The following is a 13,743-nucleotide window of genomic DNA, read 5'->3' on the forward strand; positions in this document are numbered from 1 at the left end:
TAATGTTCGCATAAATTTAATGAAAACTTATATATTATAGTATAGTAATACATGTTACAATGATATTTATTATCCTTTATTACATTTATTGTTACAATACATGATGTTATCATTTTAAAATATTCTATTCTTGCAATTTTTCTAACGTTAGAGTATTAAGAATATATTAAAAATATATAATACAAATTAAATTTTATTATAACTAGTATTTATTATATGGTATTTGTATAAGAATGTTTATTGGCATTTATATAACAAATAGTTCTTACCATCTTTTTTACTCACCTATAAGAACGTAAGAATATAAAATAAAACTTCGATAATCATTAAGATAAGGTAACAAATAAATCAAAATATACAACCATAATTTGTTAATTTTACAATACTTTATAATAATGTATAATAATAATGCAATTAATTTTTAATGCAATTGAATTTAAATTACAATATCAAAAGTATTTTAAGTTACCAACTATAAATATTGTGTATGAGTACGTGATGTACATTTAGTAATCGCTGCATTCGCAAGGTAAATGGATGCCCCATTTAACGAGCATCTCTTTTCTTTGTTCGATTTCGGCGTTGGTGTTCGAGTTTTCACCTGCGTATTTCATTCCTTTTCACTTTCGATGGTCATGAACACAATGCGAGAATACTTTTCTACCTATTATAAAACGTAAACAATCCTTTTTATTACAAAAATATATTTTTTTAATAGAATTATAAGAAGTGAATATAATTTCTTCTTATTCTGAGCTTTACTTTGATGTGTTAAAAAAAACAAACGAAAAGAAAATGTAATTTGACTGTGATGGTTAAAAAATTTTGCGCAAACACATACGCACGTGCACACACGCAGACATATATATATATATATATATATATATATTCGTACATACATATATATTTATAAGCCAAAAATTCAAATCAAAGAAATAAAGGGCGTATTTTTTATAAACATGAAGAAATTTATTGTGTGAAACACCATTTCGGCAATTTATTTTTATTAATGTAACTCTTGTTAATTCATATCATTTAAAGTTTATCAAAACGTACGATAATTGGGATGTCATGATATTTTACTGGTATATTGTGAGAAAAATAGTTTTTCTATGAAAAGAAATACAAGAAGAAATACAAGCATCATAAGCTGTTAAAATAAATAAGATTTTTATTTCTTTAGACAAGAAGGAATTTACAAAAACGTTGTAGCAACAATTCAAATATATTACGTAAGTATAATTTATTGAGCAAACGAGTTTCTCACAAAATATGTGGTCTATTCAAAAAACTATTCATAGAAAGAATTTATCAAAAATATTATACGAAGAACGAACGTTTCAGGTTAAAGTATTATAATATTGATTTAATTTTAATCATAAATATTTAAATAACATTTAATCGATTTGTATTGATAAAAGATAAATATGAATAAAACAATAAATGTTTAATGATAAGAATAATGATAAAAGTATACTATATACAAGTTTTCTTAATTAGAGTTTTTATAAATATATACAGTACAAAATAAAATTTAAATTTATTTACTGGATTAGATTCAGAATATATATATATATATATATGTTTAAGGGATTTTTTAGTTAAATATTGTTTTTCATGTTGAAAAATTAATTAATTTAAGCTTTGTGACTTTTACTTTTTAATCAAGCTTTTAGTTTACCTATACATTTCTTAATATATTTTATGTAATTAAAAAATTTTACATCATAATGTTATATTATCAACAAAAAAATTAAAATAGATAGAAATGTATCAATACAAAATTACTATTAATTTAATACTCTTTCTCCCTTCTTTCTCTCTCTCTCTCTCTCTCTCTCTCTCTCTCTCTCTGTCCATTATTGCTCTAATTTCTATTATTTTCTTTGATTTTATTTTTTTATCATGTCTTCATTGTGAATTTTAAACTTACAGAAAAAGCGTAATAAAGAAGAAATAAAGTATTTAAGGTATTATAGGCTTTATAACAAACTTTATATGGTTAATTTAATAATAAAACTGTAGGCCATTATTATTGGTAGCATCACATTATTCTCATTATTATTATTGTTACTTTTAGAAGTGCCTTTGATGTTTATGTTTATATTCTATATATTTTTATATTTATCTACATTATATAAATTTTGTATTCTTCATTTCTTCTTACACATGCACCCATTCGAAGATAGAGAGAGAGAGAGAGAGAGAGAGAGAGAGAGAGAGAGAGAGAGAGAAATATTATCAAAAGTTAAAGTACATTATTATCGGCATAGCGTAAATTAATAATCGAAGAATATTAATATTATATATTAATACTAATATTTAATAATAATATTATTTCCTTGATGTACTTCAATTTTGAATATTCGATTCACTGTACTTATTGTACTGGAATATCAATTACTTTATTAATTTATTCCTTACTGTATCTAGAGGTTTATGTATTATTTTCTTTATTTATATCAAAGCTTACAGATGAACTTTCCATTATTTATTTTTCAATTATACTACATCAATGTATCCGCATATGCTTTGACACGATGCCGATTTATTATAGTTCATTCTAGATGTGTTTAAGCGCCAGTTTCATAACAGTAATATTAACAATAATAAATTACCTATCTTCCGTGCTTTATACACGATTAAGTATTATATTTCATTTTACTCTGTATTCAAATAACTGTTTCATACTAAATTGTTTAAAAGCAAACTTTCCCGTACCTTTTATTCAACATACTGTGTGTACTTCACAATCAAACGGCACTTTTTTTTTTTTTTTTTTTTTTATGATATAATTTACAATTTCTAAGCATAATCCACTGTAGATACTTTTAATTGAAAAGATAGTATTGAGAATATCTTCTCTTTATCAAACGATGATTAGATATAAACTTCAGCATAATTCTAATCGTTAAAATCAATGTTTTTTATTTTATTTGTACGTTTTAAATTCAGTAAATTTGAAAGATAGTAAAACAGATTTATTTGGTTTGCATGTAAGCCACTTATGGGTTTATTGTAATGGAGAGATCGAAATAAATCATGAGAAAATTCTTAAGAAAATAAGAAAGAACATTAACATTAACAAGAAATTGCTCTGCTCTACATACATTTGCGGTATTGGAAATCTCCATTAGTAGTTCTATTATCAATAAATATTGCATTTTATATTTTACTCGCTGCGTACAGTTATCAGCATGTCGTGTTAAATTCTTTAGTAATAAAAATGAATATGAATACAAATTATTCTAGTCTTTTTATTTCAAATTATTTTAGGATATCTGAAATGATTTATATATACATTGAATTGGTGACATTAAAGTTATTTCTATGATAATACAACAATAATTTGTTTAGTTTATAATTTATGTTCATAATAATGTTATAGTTATAAAATGACATTTCCATTTACAACGTATGATTGATATAAAATTTATCAGCATTATTCTAATTTCTTAATTATTATTAAAAAGCAACTTAAAATACATAGTTTTATTATACATTTTTATTCATTAAAATAATATATAGTACTTGAAATTGATATAATATGTACGTGTAAAATTAGAATTTGTTATTAGAAGTTGTTATTACATTACATAATTGTATAGATCTAATGTGACAAAATTATTTGTAATTATTTCTTAAAGTAATTTAATAAAATAAATGTAAAATTATATGGTACATATAATTTAAATTTTTAAAGTTGTTTCTAATATTTTTCTATTCTTCTATTATTTTCATTATTCACTTTTTGATAAAATATTTATCTTTAAATTATTTGTGTACAAATTATTAAATTAGTAACGAACTTTTAACATGGTATGTGTGGATATCGTATAAACGATGTTGACAAAAAAAAAAAAAATAGCTTCTTCATCAAATATTTGTATTACATTTATTTTGTATTTAATTAAATTAATCTTAATACTTATTTTCTATATATATATATATATATATATATATATATATATATATATATTACTAATATATAATAAATTTATTATTTAAATAAGTAAAGAAATTTTATTTTGAATCGAAAGCGTAACCAGAACAGTTACTTAATATAAGTGTTTCATGAATCAAGATAATATGTTAATATGAATATCATGTATAAAGTATAAAATAAATAATTTAACATATCATACACATTATAAATATTTTGATTCGTTAAAATATGGCAATTGAAACATAAATTAAACTTTATGATTATTATTTTCTAGATAAAGAGAAATTAATTCTCGTTATTCTTACGGTAAGTATCTGATATAATTCATGATAACATGGATTAATTAATGTTATTGCTTGAGCTATACTTAGATATAAAGCATGGATTATAGTATTTTATATTTTTATAGGTTTAATAATCCTTGCAGCTATTAATAATTTTACTAGAAATCACAAGAAAATGAAATAATAAAATATTTATTAAGAGATAAAGAATTAAGATTCATGTCATTGATTTAATAATCATATATATTATTATAATATTCCTTGAGCGTAATAATTAAAATATTTTAATTAGGCGGTAAATCATCATTACATTGACCGGTAAATCGAGTTAAACTATAAAAATCAGATTATAATTATTTAAAATAATTTTCTATAATAATTAATTTAATTTTAAACTAAATTAACGACAAAATTAAATATTTAAATCATTGTGAATTTTTGTAATAGAAAACTTAAAAAAAATTTATTACATTTTATTTACATTAACGTAGCTTCATTGATAAAGTCCATAATTTTTATAATACAAAATGTATCATAAAAAATTGTATAAAAAAATTGTTTAATAAGAAAATAATTCCGTACAGGCTTAATTACGTGTGTCAGTGGAATACAATAGCCATTGAATTCGATATTATCACATTACCTACAACTTTCTTTTCTCATAAACATTGCTATTTGCATATTAAGATTTACTTGCGAATATTTTTTATTAACATGTTAATTTGTGTGTGTGTGTGTGTGTGTGTGTGTATTAATATTATCTCATTTTAATTGACAAGTCAATAATATTATGAAACGGAAATACTTATTATCGAAAAGTCGTATATAATAATATAATTATTATAACGGTAATTAAAAAATAAAAAAATTTTTTTCTTAATATTTCCTTTTAATATCGATTGGATGAATTTTCCATTAATATTGTGAAATTGTTCTATTAAATATCCTTTAAAATAAAAAAGAATTATTTAATTATAAATTACGTATTTTAAACTTAAATTTATTCAATAAATTTAATATCTTAAAGCTATTATACCTTTAATTATATGTTGCTATAAAGTAAAAAATTAAGGAACCCCCTTTTCTAATCCTATATGTATGAATAATATATTTGAATAAATATGATCCTATTTATATCAAGATTGTCTCTAGTGTTTCAAAGAAATTAGTGCATAAAACTTTAACGTAAAAATAATATACGAGAATTTATTTATAATAATCAATCTATAGATTAATATAGAAACGGTAAAATGTAATAATATTATATTGATAAAATATGTATGATAATGATTTAAGACACAAGTAATTTTCCTAAGAAATTTCATATATTTAAGCAATAAATTATATTAAAATTTAAAGGTCTTGAAGGCGAATCAGTTAACTATGTGATTGTATAACTTTTAATGAGAAATTAAAAAAATTTTTAAATAAAATCTACCATTATAATAATAATTAATAGTATATCTATTGATATTCATAATATATATATATATATATATATATATATTTTTTTTTTTAATTTTACAACAACGACACATGAATGTTATAATACTTATTATTTTGAAATACTTAATGCAAAATATTGTATAATAAAAGCAAACATAATAATTGAAAATTATAATTGCGCTTATCGATGATCGCATGTAGTTTTATATTTACCGTATAATTAATATTCATAGTAAATTTAATGTAATATAACAAGATTTTCAATTTAACGAAATCAAATTTTATTGGAATATTATTTCACACTTATATATTTACGATACAATGAAATTATTTTCGATATTTTCATTAATATTTTGAAGTTTGCTGACTTTTTTTTTTTTTTTTTTTTTTTTTTTTTTTTTTTTTTGCTTTTGTTTAAAGTGTAATTATATCATAGTCGTATGGAAAGTAATGATTACTAATTAGTTTTGTCACTCTTATCCTATTATATTTTGGAATAAAGTATGTACTCATATAAAATCTAATTATAATAGACATTTACTTTAATAGGCACTACATTATTAGACAAAAAAATATTGACACAAACGATTATAATAAATAAATTCAGTTATTTAAAGTAGAAATACGCAAGCGTGTAATGCGTGCGATAACGACATTGAATAATTTTAATATTTCTTTGTTAAATTACCCTAATAAATATATTAAATTGAAGGGGTAAGTAAAGTTTAATAGCCAAATGTCAAAACAGTAATTGCGGAAATTTCTCACAATATAAGCCTGTGCTTTCTTACAAAACCGACAAATGACAAATGTTTGAAGCTTCGGGCATTCCCATTGGCCATAATCCCCATTCCAAATATTAAAAAATCCTTCGTTATTTCTTTTTACTATTTTCTTGCATCTCGTTTGTTCAATCAATAAAATTACTAAATCATAATCCGCTAGATTTTCATATTCTCCTCTTCCTTATTTGTCAGCTTCTAATGGATTATTGCATTTCTCGCGAGACCCTTGAAACCATGTCTGAAAATCTAATGCATATTAGGATGAACTTAATAACAGGCCACAGCATCCTTATAGCATTATAAAGTTTCGAATGGCTGGTAGTATTAATTTCGGAATAGCCGAGGTGATAAATGTCAGGATCGGGCTGGTAAAATACCGAAAGAGATATTTTAAATGTCCATCGATAGAGAAGCGACCGAGATAACACGCCCACAAAAAGTCCCTGTGTCCGCGAAGAGTCGAAAACGAGCGCACGGACTTAAGGCCGGAAAGTACTTTAAAAGTCTGCTCTGTGGCTCAAAGCCGGCCGTTGTGTATATATAGGAGTACTCGACCGAGGGAATCATCGTAGTTCACTGGTGAACGTCGTAAGTCGAGCATCGCTCCCGCAGGTACTACTTGTCGCTCTTCATTTTCTTCTTCTTCTTCTTCTCCTTCTTCTTTTTGTGCTTCTTTATTCCCGTCTATTTATCATCAATGTCTTCGTCTGTTTTTATATTTATCAGTACATTCGAATTACACTTACCGAGTCTAATTTATTATCTTGAGCTCAATGTGTGGTGATTAATTGTTCAACAGTGTTTCAACGTAGTTTGTAAATTAGGACATTTTCGTCCCTAGTTTTATTAACACTGATTTTTCCTACCTGGAAATTTTACTTTGTGCCTCGCTAGTTTACACGAATATCTAGTTTGGTGATTTGTGCATTTAGCGCTTACTCTTCTAATTGCAAAGACCTATTAAACGAGTCTTTAGAATTGTTCCACTTTTTCCCCCTTCTTTTATTCCTTTTCACTAAATATATATATATATATATATATATATATATATATATATATATATATATATTATAATCGCTTGATATTTACATTATTTATAAGGATTTTCAAAGAATTGAAAATAAAATTAATTTATTGCTAGGGCATTCTGTTAATAATGCGGCAATTTAATATTTAATTATTCATTATTGACGTGCTTTAAATGCTAATGATTTAAATTGCAATTTTCATTATCTATAAAAATAATAATGATAGTGATTAACAAGCATAAATTTACAAAATAATTTTAGAACGTAATAGCAAACGATATGTCGACGATTTAAATGCAAATATTTTTATTAAAAATACAGATATTAGTAATATGAATATGTAATTTATTGTAACTATGAAGGTATTATTAGATTTTAAAGGTGCGTGAAAAAGAAAATAAATTTTAATAAGAGAAAATGTTATAATTTAAATGATTTTCAAATTCTTTCCATAACATTCTATCCTACAATTTATAATAATGGGTATTTAAGTAAATGAATTTAATAATTTATTACACTTCCGTTAATCGTATATAATAGATTTTTTGTAAAACTAGTCACGAATATGTGTACTTGGAGAATGTGAACGTGAAAATTAAATTTTTATGACATAAAAATTCTAATGTACTCTTGTACGTGTTTCCTCGCATAAAATGAAAACTTTTAAACAAAAAGGAAGCGTTGATGTCATTCTTTTAAATTTCATTAGCTTAAAGTTAACATAAACTACTTAAGATATTATCTTGGTGCTTACCTAAAAGAGTATTTCGACTTACTCTGAAAACTTTGCGAAGCATTTACAATCGACGGGCATGAATTAAGAGAAATATGAAGAATTGGGGACTTGTCAAGTAGAACCGGTTCGTATGAAAGTTGGTCGAACTTGAGGCCCTTCGTGATACTTTTAAAGTCATCTAATTGAAAATGGTCTCTGCTGCTTCATCAAAGCCTAACAATAAGATAAAAGTGTTTATTTATGCAATAATTTATTTTTTAATATATGCGTGCATTTTTCATTGCTACGTGTGTACAATTCTTCATTATTTCGAATATCGGTTTTAATTTTTATATCCTTGTTCAACGAAACACATATTCCTATTCATAATTAGAATATAATATTATATATTCGCATGTGTATACGACTGTATATAAAAAATATAACAACTTAATAATAAGATAATGTAAATTGTATATATGTATATACTAAACATTTATTATAAAAGGTAATCGGAAGAAATAGGAAAACTTGTGTTTCATAGTCCTTAAAAAGATAACATTGTAAATACGTCTATTAATGCATAAATAATTTAAAATTCTAATTTGACAATTTCATAATTTCATATATTATTACACAATACGTATAAAGTATAAGCCTATTAAAAAAAAAAAAAAAAAAAAAAAAAAAAAAAAAAAATAATAATAATAATAATAAAAAAAAAATCTTTATTTTTACTGTAGATTTAAGAGTACATTATTATTATTATTTTTTTTTTTTTAACAATGCATAGCACATTTACGAAATCGCTAAATATTATTAATTATTAATTACAAGAAATGTAGCGATTAAAGTCTTCTATGTTTTTATATTATTCGGTATCCGAAAGAAAAAAGAAAGACTCAATGCCGATATCATTAATCTTCTTTCAAAATTCATTAATATTCAAATATTCGATGCTTAATCGGTGATGCTTGGACAATTGAATAATTAGCTCCAATAATCTTTAAGTATAATCAGAATCAAATTCATCATGACCTCTCGATTTCGACTTTCTGTTGGGTAGAACAGAAGCAATTCAACAGCAACATGATACGATTTCTAATCTTGGTCGGAGTCTTCGTTGCCGCAACAACAGCGCAGCAGCCAAGTGGACGAATCTTAGAGCCGCCCGTTCCTGTGGCCTGCGCTCAAAGTGAGTCTTATTTACTTTAAAATTTTACATTTCAACAATTTTGAAATAATACAATTGGACATGAAAATATTTTGTGTTGGTTTTTTTTTTTTTTTTTTTTTTTTTCTACTACTTCAAAGCTAATATTATTTCGAAATTTTAAAAGCGAAAAGGTGTGTTTGAATAGTTTTTAAGAGAAGCAATTTCACGTTCTAATATTGCCAGTTTAAAAGCAAAAATAAAACATCGAAATTATTATTTGAACATTTAGTTGCTTTACAAATGTATTTTTATCATAATGCAAAAATAGTCGTTTATGGAATTTCAAGAAATATTTAAAATTTTTCACTTCATAAACACTTACATTGACATTAAATATAATAATATTTCCTTCTTGTAGATTATTGATATGTTTTATTTTTAAAAAATTTAAAAAGCAATAAATTATTACACATTATCACGTGTAATTATTTTCAAAAACTAAGTGATTACTCATAAAATGTGCCAATGTTGTAATTATATTTTACATAGAGTACTTATATAATACGGAATATTCAAATTAATAAGAAAAATAGCAAATTCATTAAATTTTTTAACTATTTCAATTCATTTTATGTAAAATATATGTTCTTAATTGATTATTTAAGAATAATCGTGAAATGACGATTGGCAATAGAATGAAGATCAAGGAATTACATTGAATTCTATGGTTTTAATATCTACTGATATATCGATAAATTCACAGGCTATTTGTGAATGAAGTTTTTCATTGATAAATATCTATTAAATGATTAAGGAATCTATTAAATGGCACATGATTTAAAAAATGATATATTAATAAAACGAATGTATTTAATGTTTCTTAATATAATATTTTAAAGCTAATATTTCGTAGAGTTTTATCACTTTTATAGCACCGGGATTTAATGCCCCTTACAATAAACAATATGTATATAATTATATTTTGTTTGATATAATTAACTTATTTTATTAATATCATCAATATTTTTAGAAATATAAAAATTTTAAGTTTTAATACAAGCGTAATGACATTCTCTATATAACTTATTATGGGCGTTAAAAAGTAATTCGATTATATCGTATATTTGAAATTTTACTTAAAAAATTTTTCATTTAAACGATTTGAAATTGTAGAGTTATTAGGAACTGCTATTATTAATCGAAGATAGTTAAATTATTGTAAAATTATTCCTCGTCTAAATGTACTTTAAAGCAAACGAATAAAAACTGTAACCAATTCATGTATTTTCTAAATATAGTCTAAATATAGTAAGTTTGTAATTTTTTTTCCAATTATTCATTTATCGAATGAACGATTTGTAAGGGACGATTTACGCGAAGAGGAAAAAAAAATAGAGAGAGAAAAAAAGATTTGTTATTCATTATTTGATAGAGTAACTAACTGTTTAGTAAGAAAAACGTCATGGATACGATCAATTTTTCAATCCTTTTCAATACCCAATTTACAAAATCATGAAGATTTATAAAAATAGGAATAAAAGTATTTCGGCATATGTTTACTTATATCCCGGAAGTGTGATGACCGAACACACTTTAATGGCTTTCATCGTTGGAACATCAATCGTCGAGTTTTAAGAAAGGCGCGGTGACACTTTCACAAATTAAGATTCACGCATTAAATTTATGTATGGTAAAACCGTTCTTTATAGAAAGCACGTGCACATACCTTCTCGCAAATAAGTCCTGTGTATAAATATATGTGTATTTATGCAACTATGTATTACCGTAAGCGCACGATGAGAATTTTCTCAAGGTAGTTACGGAGAAATTATTAATAAAAATAATCAACAGAATGAGCGTATTGACATTGCAGTATCGTTAAAGTTTTATAAATTATCGGCGAGTATGTAAATTGTAAGTTAAACCATTCGATTAATAAATTGTAAAATTGCATAATTATGATTGGTAATGATTACCGGCGATTAAATAGTTATTTTTTAAAGGAAATATACGAAGGCTTTTCGAATAAATTGCTAATTATTTACTGTATATATAGAGAATATGTTATTTGTTCTAGAAACACATTTATCTATGTTTATTCAAGATTAATTCAAACAAAAGGATAGATCAAAAAGAAAAAAAAAAAAAAAAAAGAAAAACTCGTTTTATTACTCATTGAGAAATAGTAATATGATTATAATTGTAAATTGATACATCGATCCATATCTCTGTTATCGCATGCACCATGAAATGCATAGGAAATCTTTTGTTCCCTCATTGATCGAGAAAATTTCGAAGTATCGTGCCCAAATTTACAATGACCGCATAAATTTAGTAAGCAAAAATGTTCATATTATTGCATTGTTATTATCGCATTTAAATATATTTTAAACATATATTTTTAAGTATTTATATTGTTTCAATTTAAAGTCGATGAGTACCATACACGTAGTATTGATTCTCATATGAATTTCATAATTGAAAATCTTTGATTTTAAATAATATATTAAATTTAAACTGAAAATTATTCAAGCAACTGTTAATAACTTTAATGTTTGAAAAAAAAAAGTTTTCATTCGTGTTGTCAAAAACAAAAACAAAAACAATAAAAAATTATTCTTTTTTCTCTTAACTATTAAATCACGATAAAGTAGGCAATAGGCAATGAAAAATTTTTGCCTTCATTACAAAACAAAAACAAACACACACACAAAAATATTTAATAAAGTACAAAGCCGTAATGTTATATAGACTTTCTCCTTACCGTCCTTATTGCTTATTAGAAGAAGAAATATACGAAAAATCAATAAAGAAATCCATTATTTTGAGATTTATATGTGAAAGTAGTCCTTATTATCCAATGAAGTTAACTTGATCTCTGGTCTACGTTTCATCAGGATTCGATCGACGATTAGTTCTGAAAAGTAATGAAAAAAAAAAAAAAAAAAAACTTTTGATAAACAATCCCGACGGGAGTTCCCACCAGTAAGCGCCATTAGCTAAGAATAATAAACGAATAAAAATTCTTTCGTTCAAAGTATTTAAGAAGCATCTTGGAACGTATGTAACATCATGATGTGCTATTACAATTTCAGTCGCTCGCCGACTTTTCCTTTTCCCTTTCTCCGCTCGCATAATCTAGCATCCAGCTGCTAGACTCGTCCTCAAACAACCTCAACAAACGCGAAAAAAAGAAAACGGAAATAAGTCGCACACGGACACTTTCACATTGACAGAAACGTGGCAACCGCAAGGTCCCGAGATGAAATTCCAATAAGCTAGCGACGCCTCCTGCATTCCTTAATGAGCTTTCATCGCAATGTGCGTGGCTAAGTACGCGCGCGGGAAATACACTGTACATTATTTACAATCTGTTAATCGCATCGACGTTCCATTATCGTCCATTTTCCTTTCTCGATTATTATCTCGATCTTTTAATGACTTTTCACTACCTTGAACACCATATTTTATTGTACATGTAATAAAATATGGTCGATTGATTATAGTGCCGTGACAGCAAAGTTATAAAAGAGTATAAAAGCCGGATTTTTTGTTGTTGTCGTTGTTGTTTAAATTAAAAACGCGAGATTCTTCATAGTTCCGGCTTCGTATCGTTACATCTATAATTAATTAATATTTGGATTATAATTGGTTTTTCGGTTACATTTTACAGCAATGGCAGTTTGTCGTGCAATTAAAGTAACGTGTGATTATTCTCGAGAGATAAATGTATTCTATTTACATATCACTAAGGATATTTAGCAATTTTTATGAAAATAAGTTTATTAAACGAGTGAAATGAATTGCTTTAGATAGGTTACGTTGATGAAAATTTTTCTTTTTGCTCGGACAATTTTAATATTCCAATGATAAAGAGGTCGTTAAAACAATAATTGGTCATGCCCAGAAATAATAAATTATGGTTGTAAATTATTAATTTCTTATTATTGTACATCTTATACATTGGGCATATTTGTAATGTTTAAATTCAAAAAGAATATCTTATATCCCGGTTGTTAGCAAAACGGTTAGTGAAAAACTCACATTAACAAGCTTATCGATTATATTTAAATGGTTAAGGAGAAAACGTACCCATTCATTTCAAATACCGTACAAGCATTTACATTTTATCAAACAAATGTTTTACTAATGATTTTTTAATCTCTTTTCTCTTTCTCTTCTATTACTTTATGAATTTTTTTTTTTTTTTTTTTTTTTTTTTTTTTTTTTGTCACTGTAGGTCAACAACGGCACTAAATCGCATATCAAACGGGTCATCACGATTTCCCTCAAATAAAGTGAGACAGAGAGAGAGAGAGAGAGAGAGAGAGAGAGAGAGAGAGAGAGAGAGAGAGAGAGAGAGAGAGAGGGCAGGGGGGTTGG

General features: G+C 25.0%; 1 protein-coding gene across 1 annotated transcript in view; it reads left to right on the forward strand.

The window, feature by feature from the left end:
* The first annotated feature begins 6,976 nt into the window (after window positions 1–6,976).
* The window catches only part of LOC105367862 (uncharacterized), a 9,608-nt gene continuing 2,841 nt past the window's right edge, over window positions 6,977–13,743 (forward strand). Inside the window, exons 1-2 of the mRNA XM_011506693.1 lie at window positions 6,977–7,073; window positions 9,267–9,399. Coding sequence (XP_011504995.1) covers window positions 9,294–9,399 — 106 coding nt within the window. The 5' untranslated portion in view covers window positions 6,977–7,073; window positions 9,267–9,293. The remainder of the gene's footprint in view (window positions 7,074–9,266; window positions 9,400–13,743) is intronic.

This window comes from Ceratosolen solmsi, unplaced genomic scaffold (genome assembly GCF_000503995.2).
Source record: "Ceratosolen solmsi marchali unplaced genomic scaffold, CerSol_1.0 scaffold6, whole genome shotgun sequence".
In the NCBI taxonomy this organism is placed as follows: domain Eukaryota; kingdom Metazoa; phylum Arthropoda; class Insecta; order Hymenoptera; family Agaonidae; genus Ceratosolen; species Ceratosolen solmsi.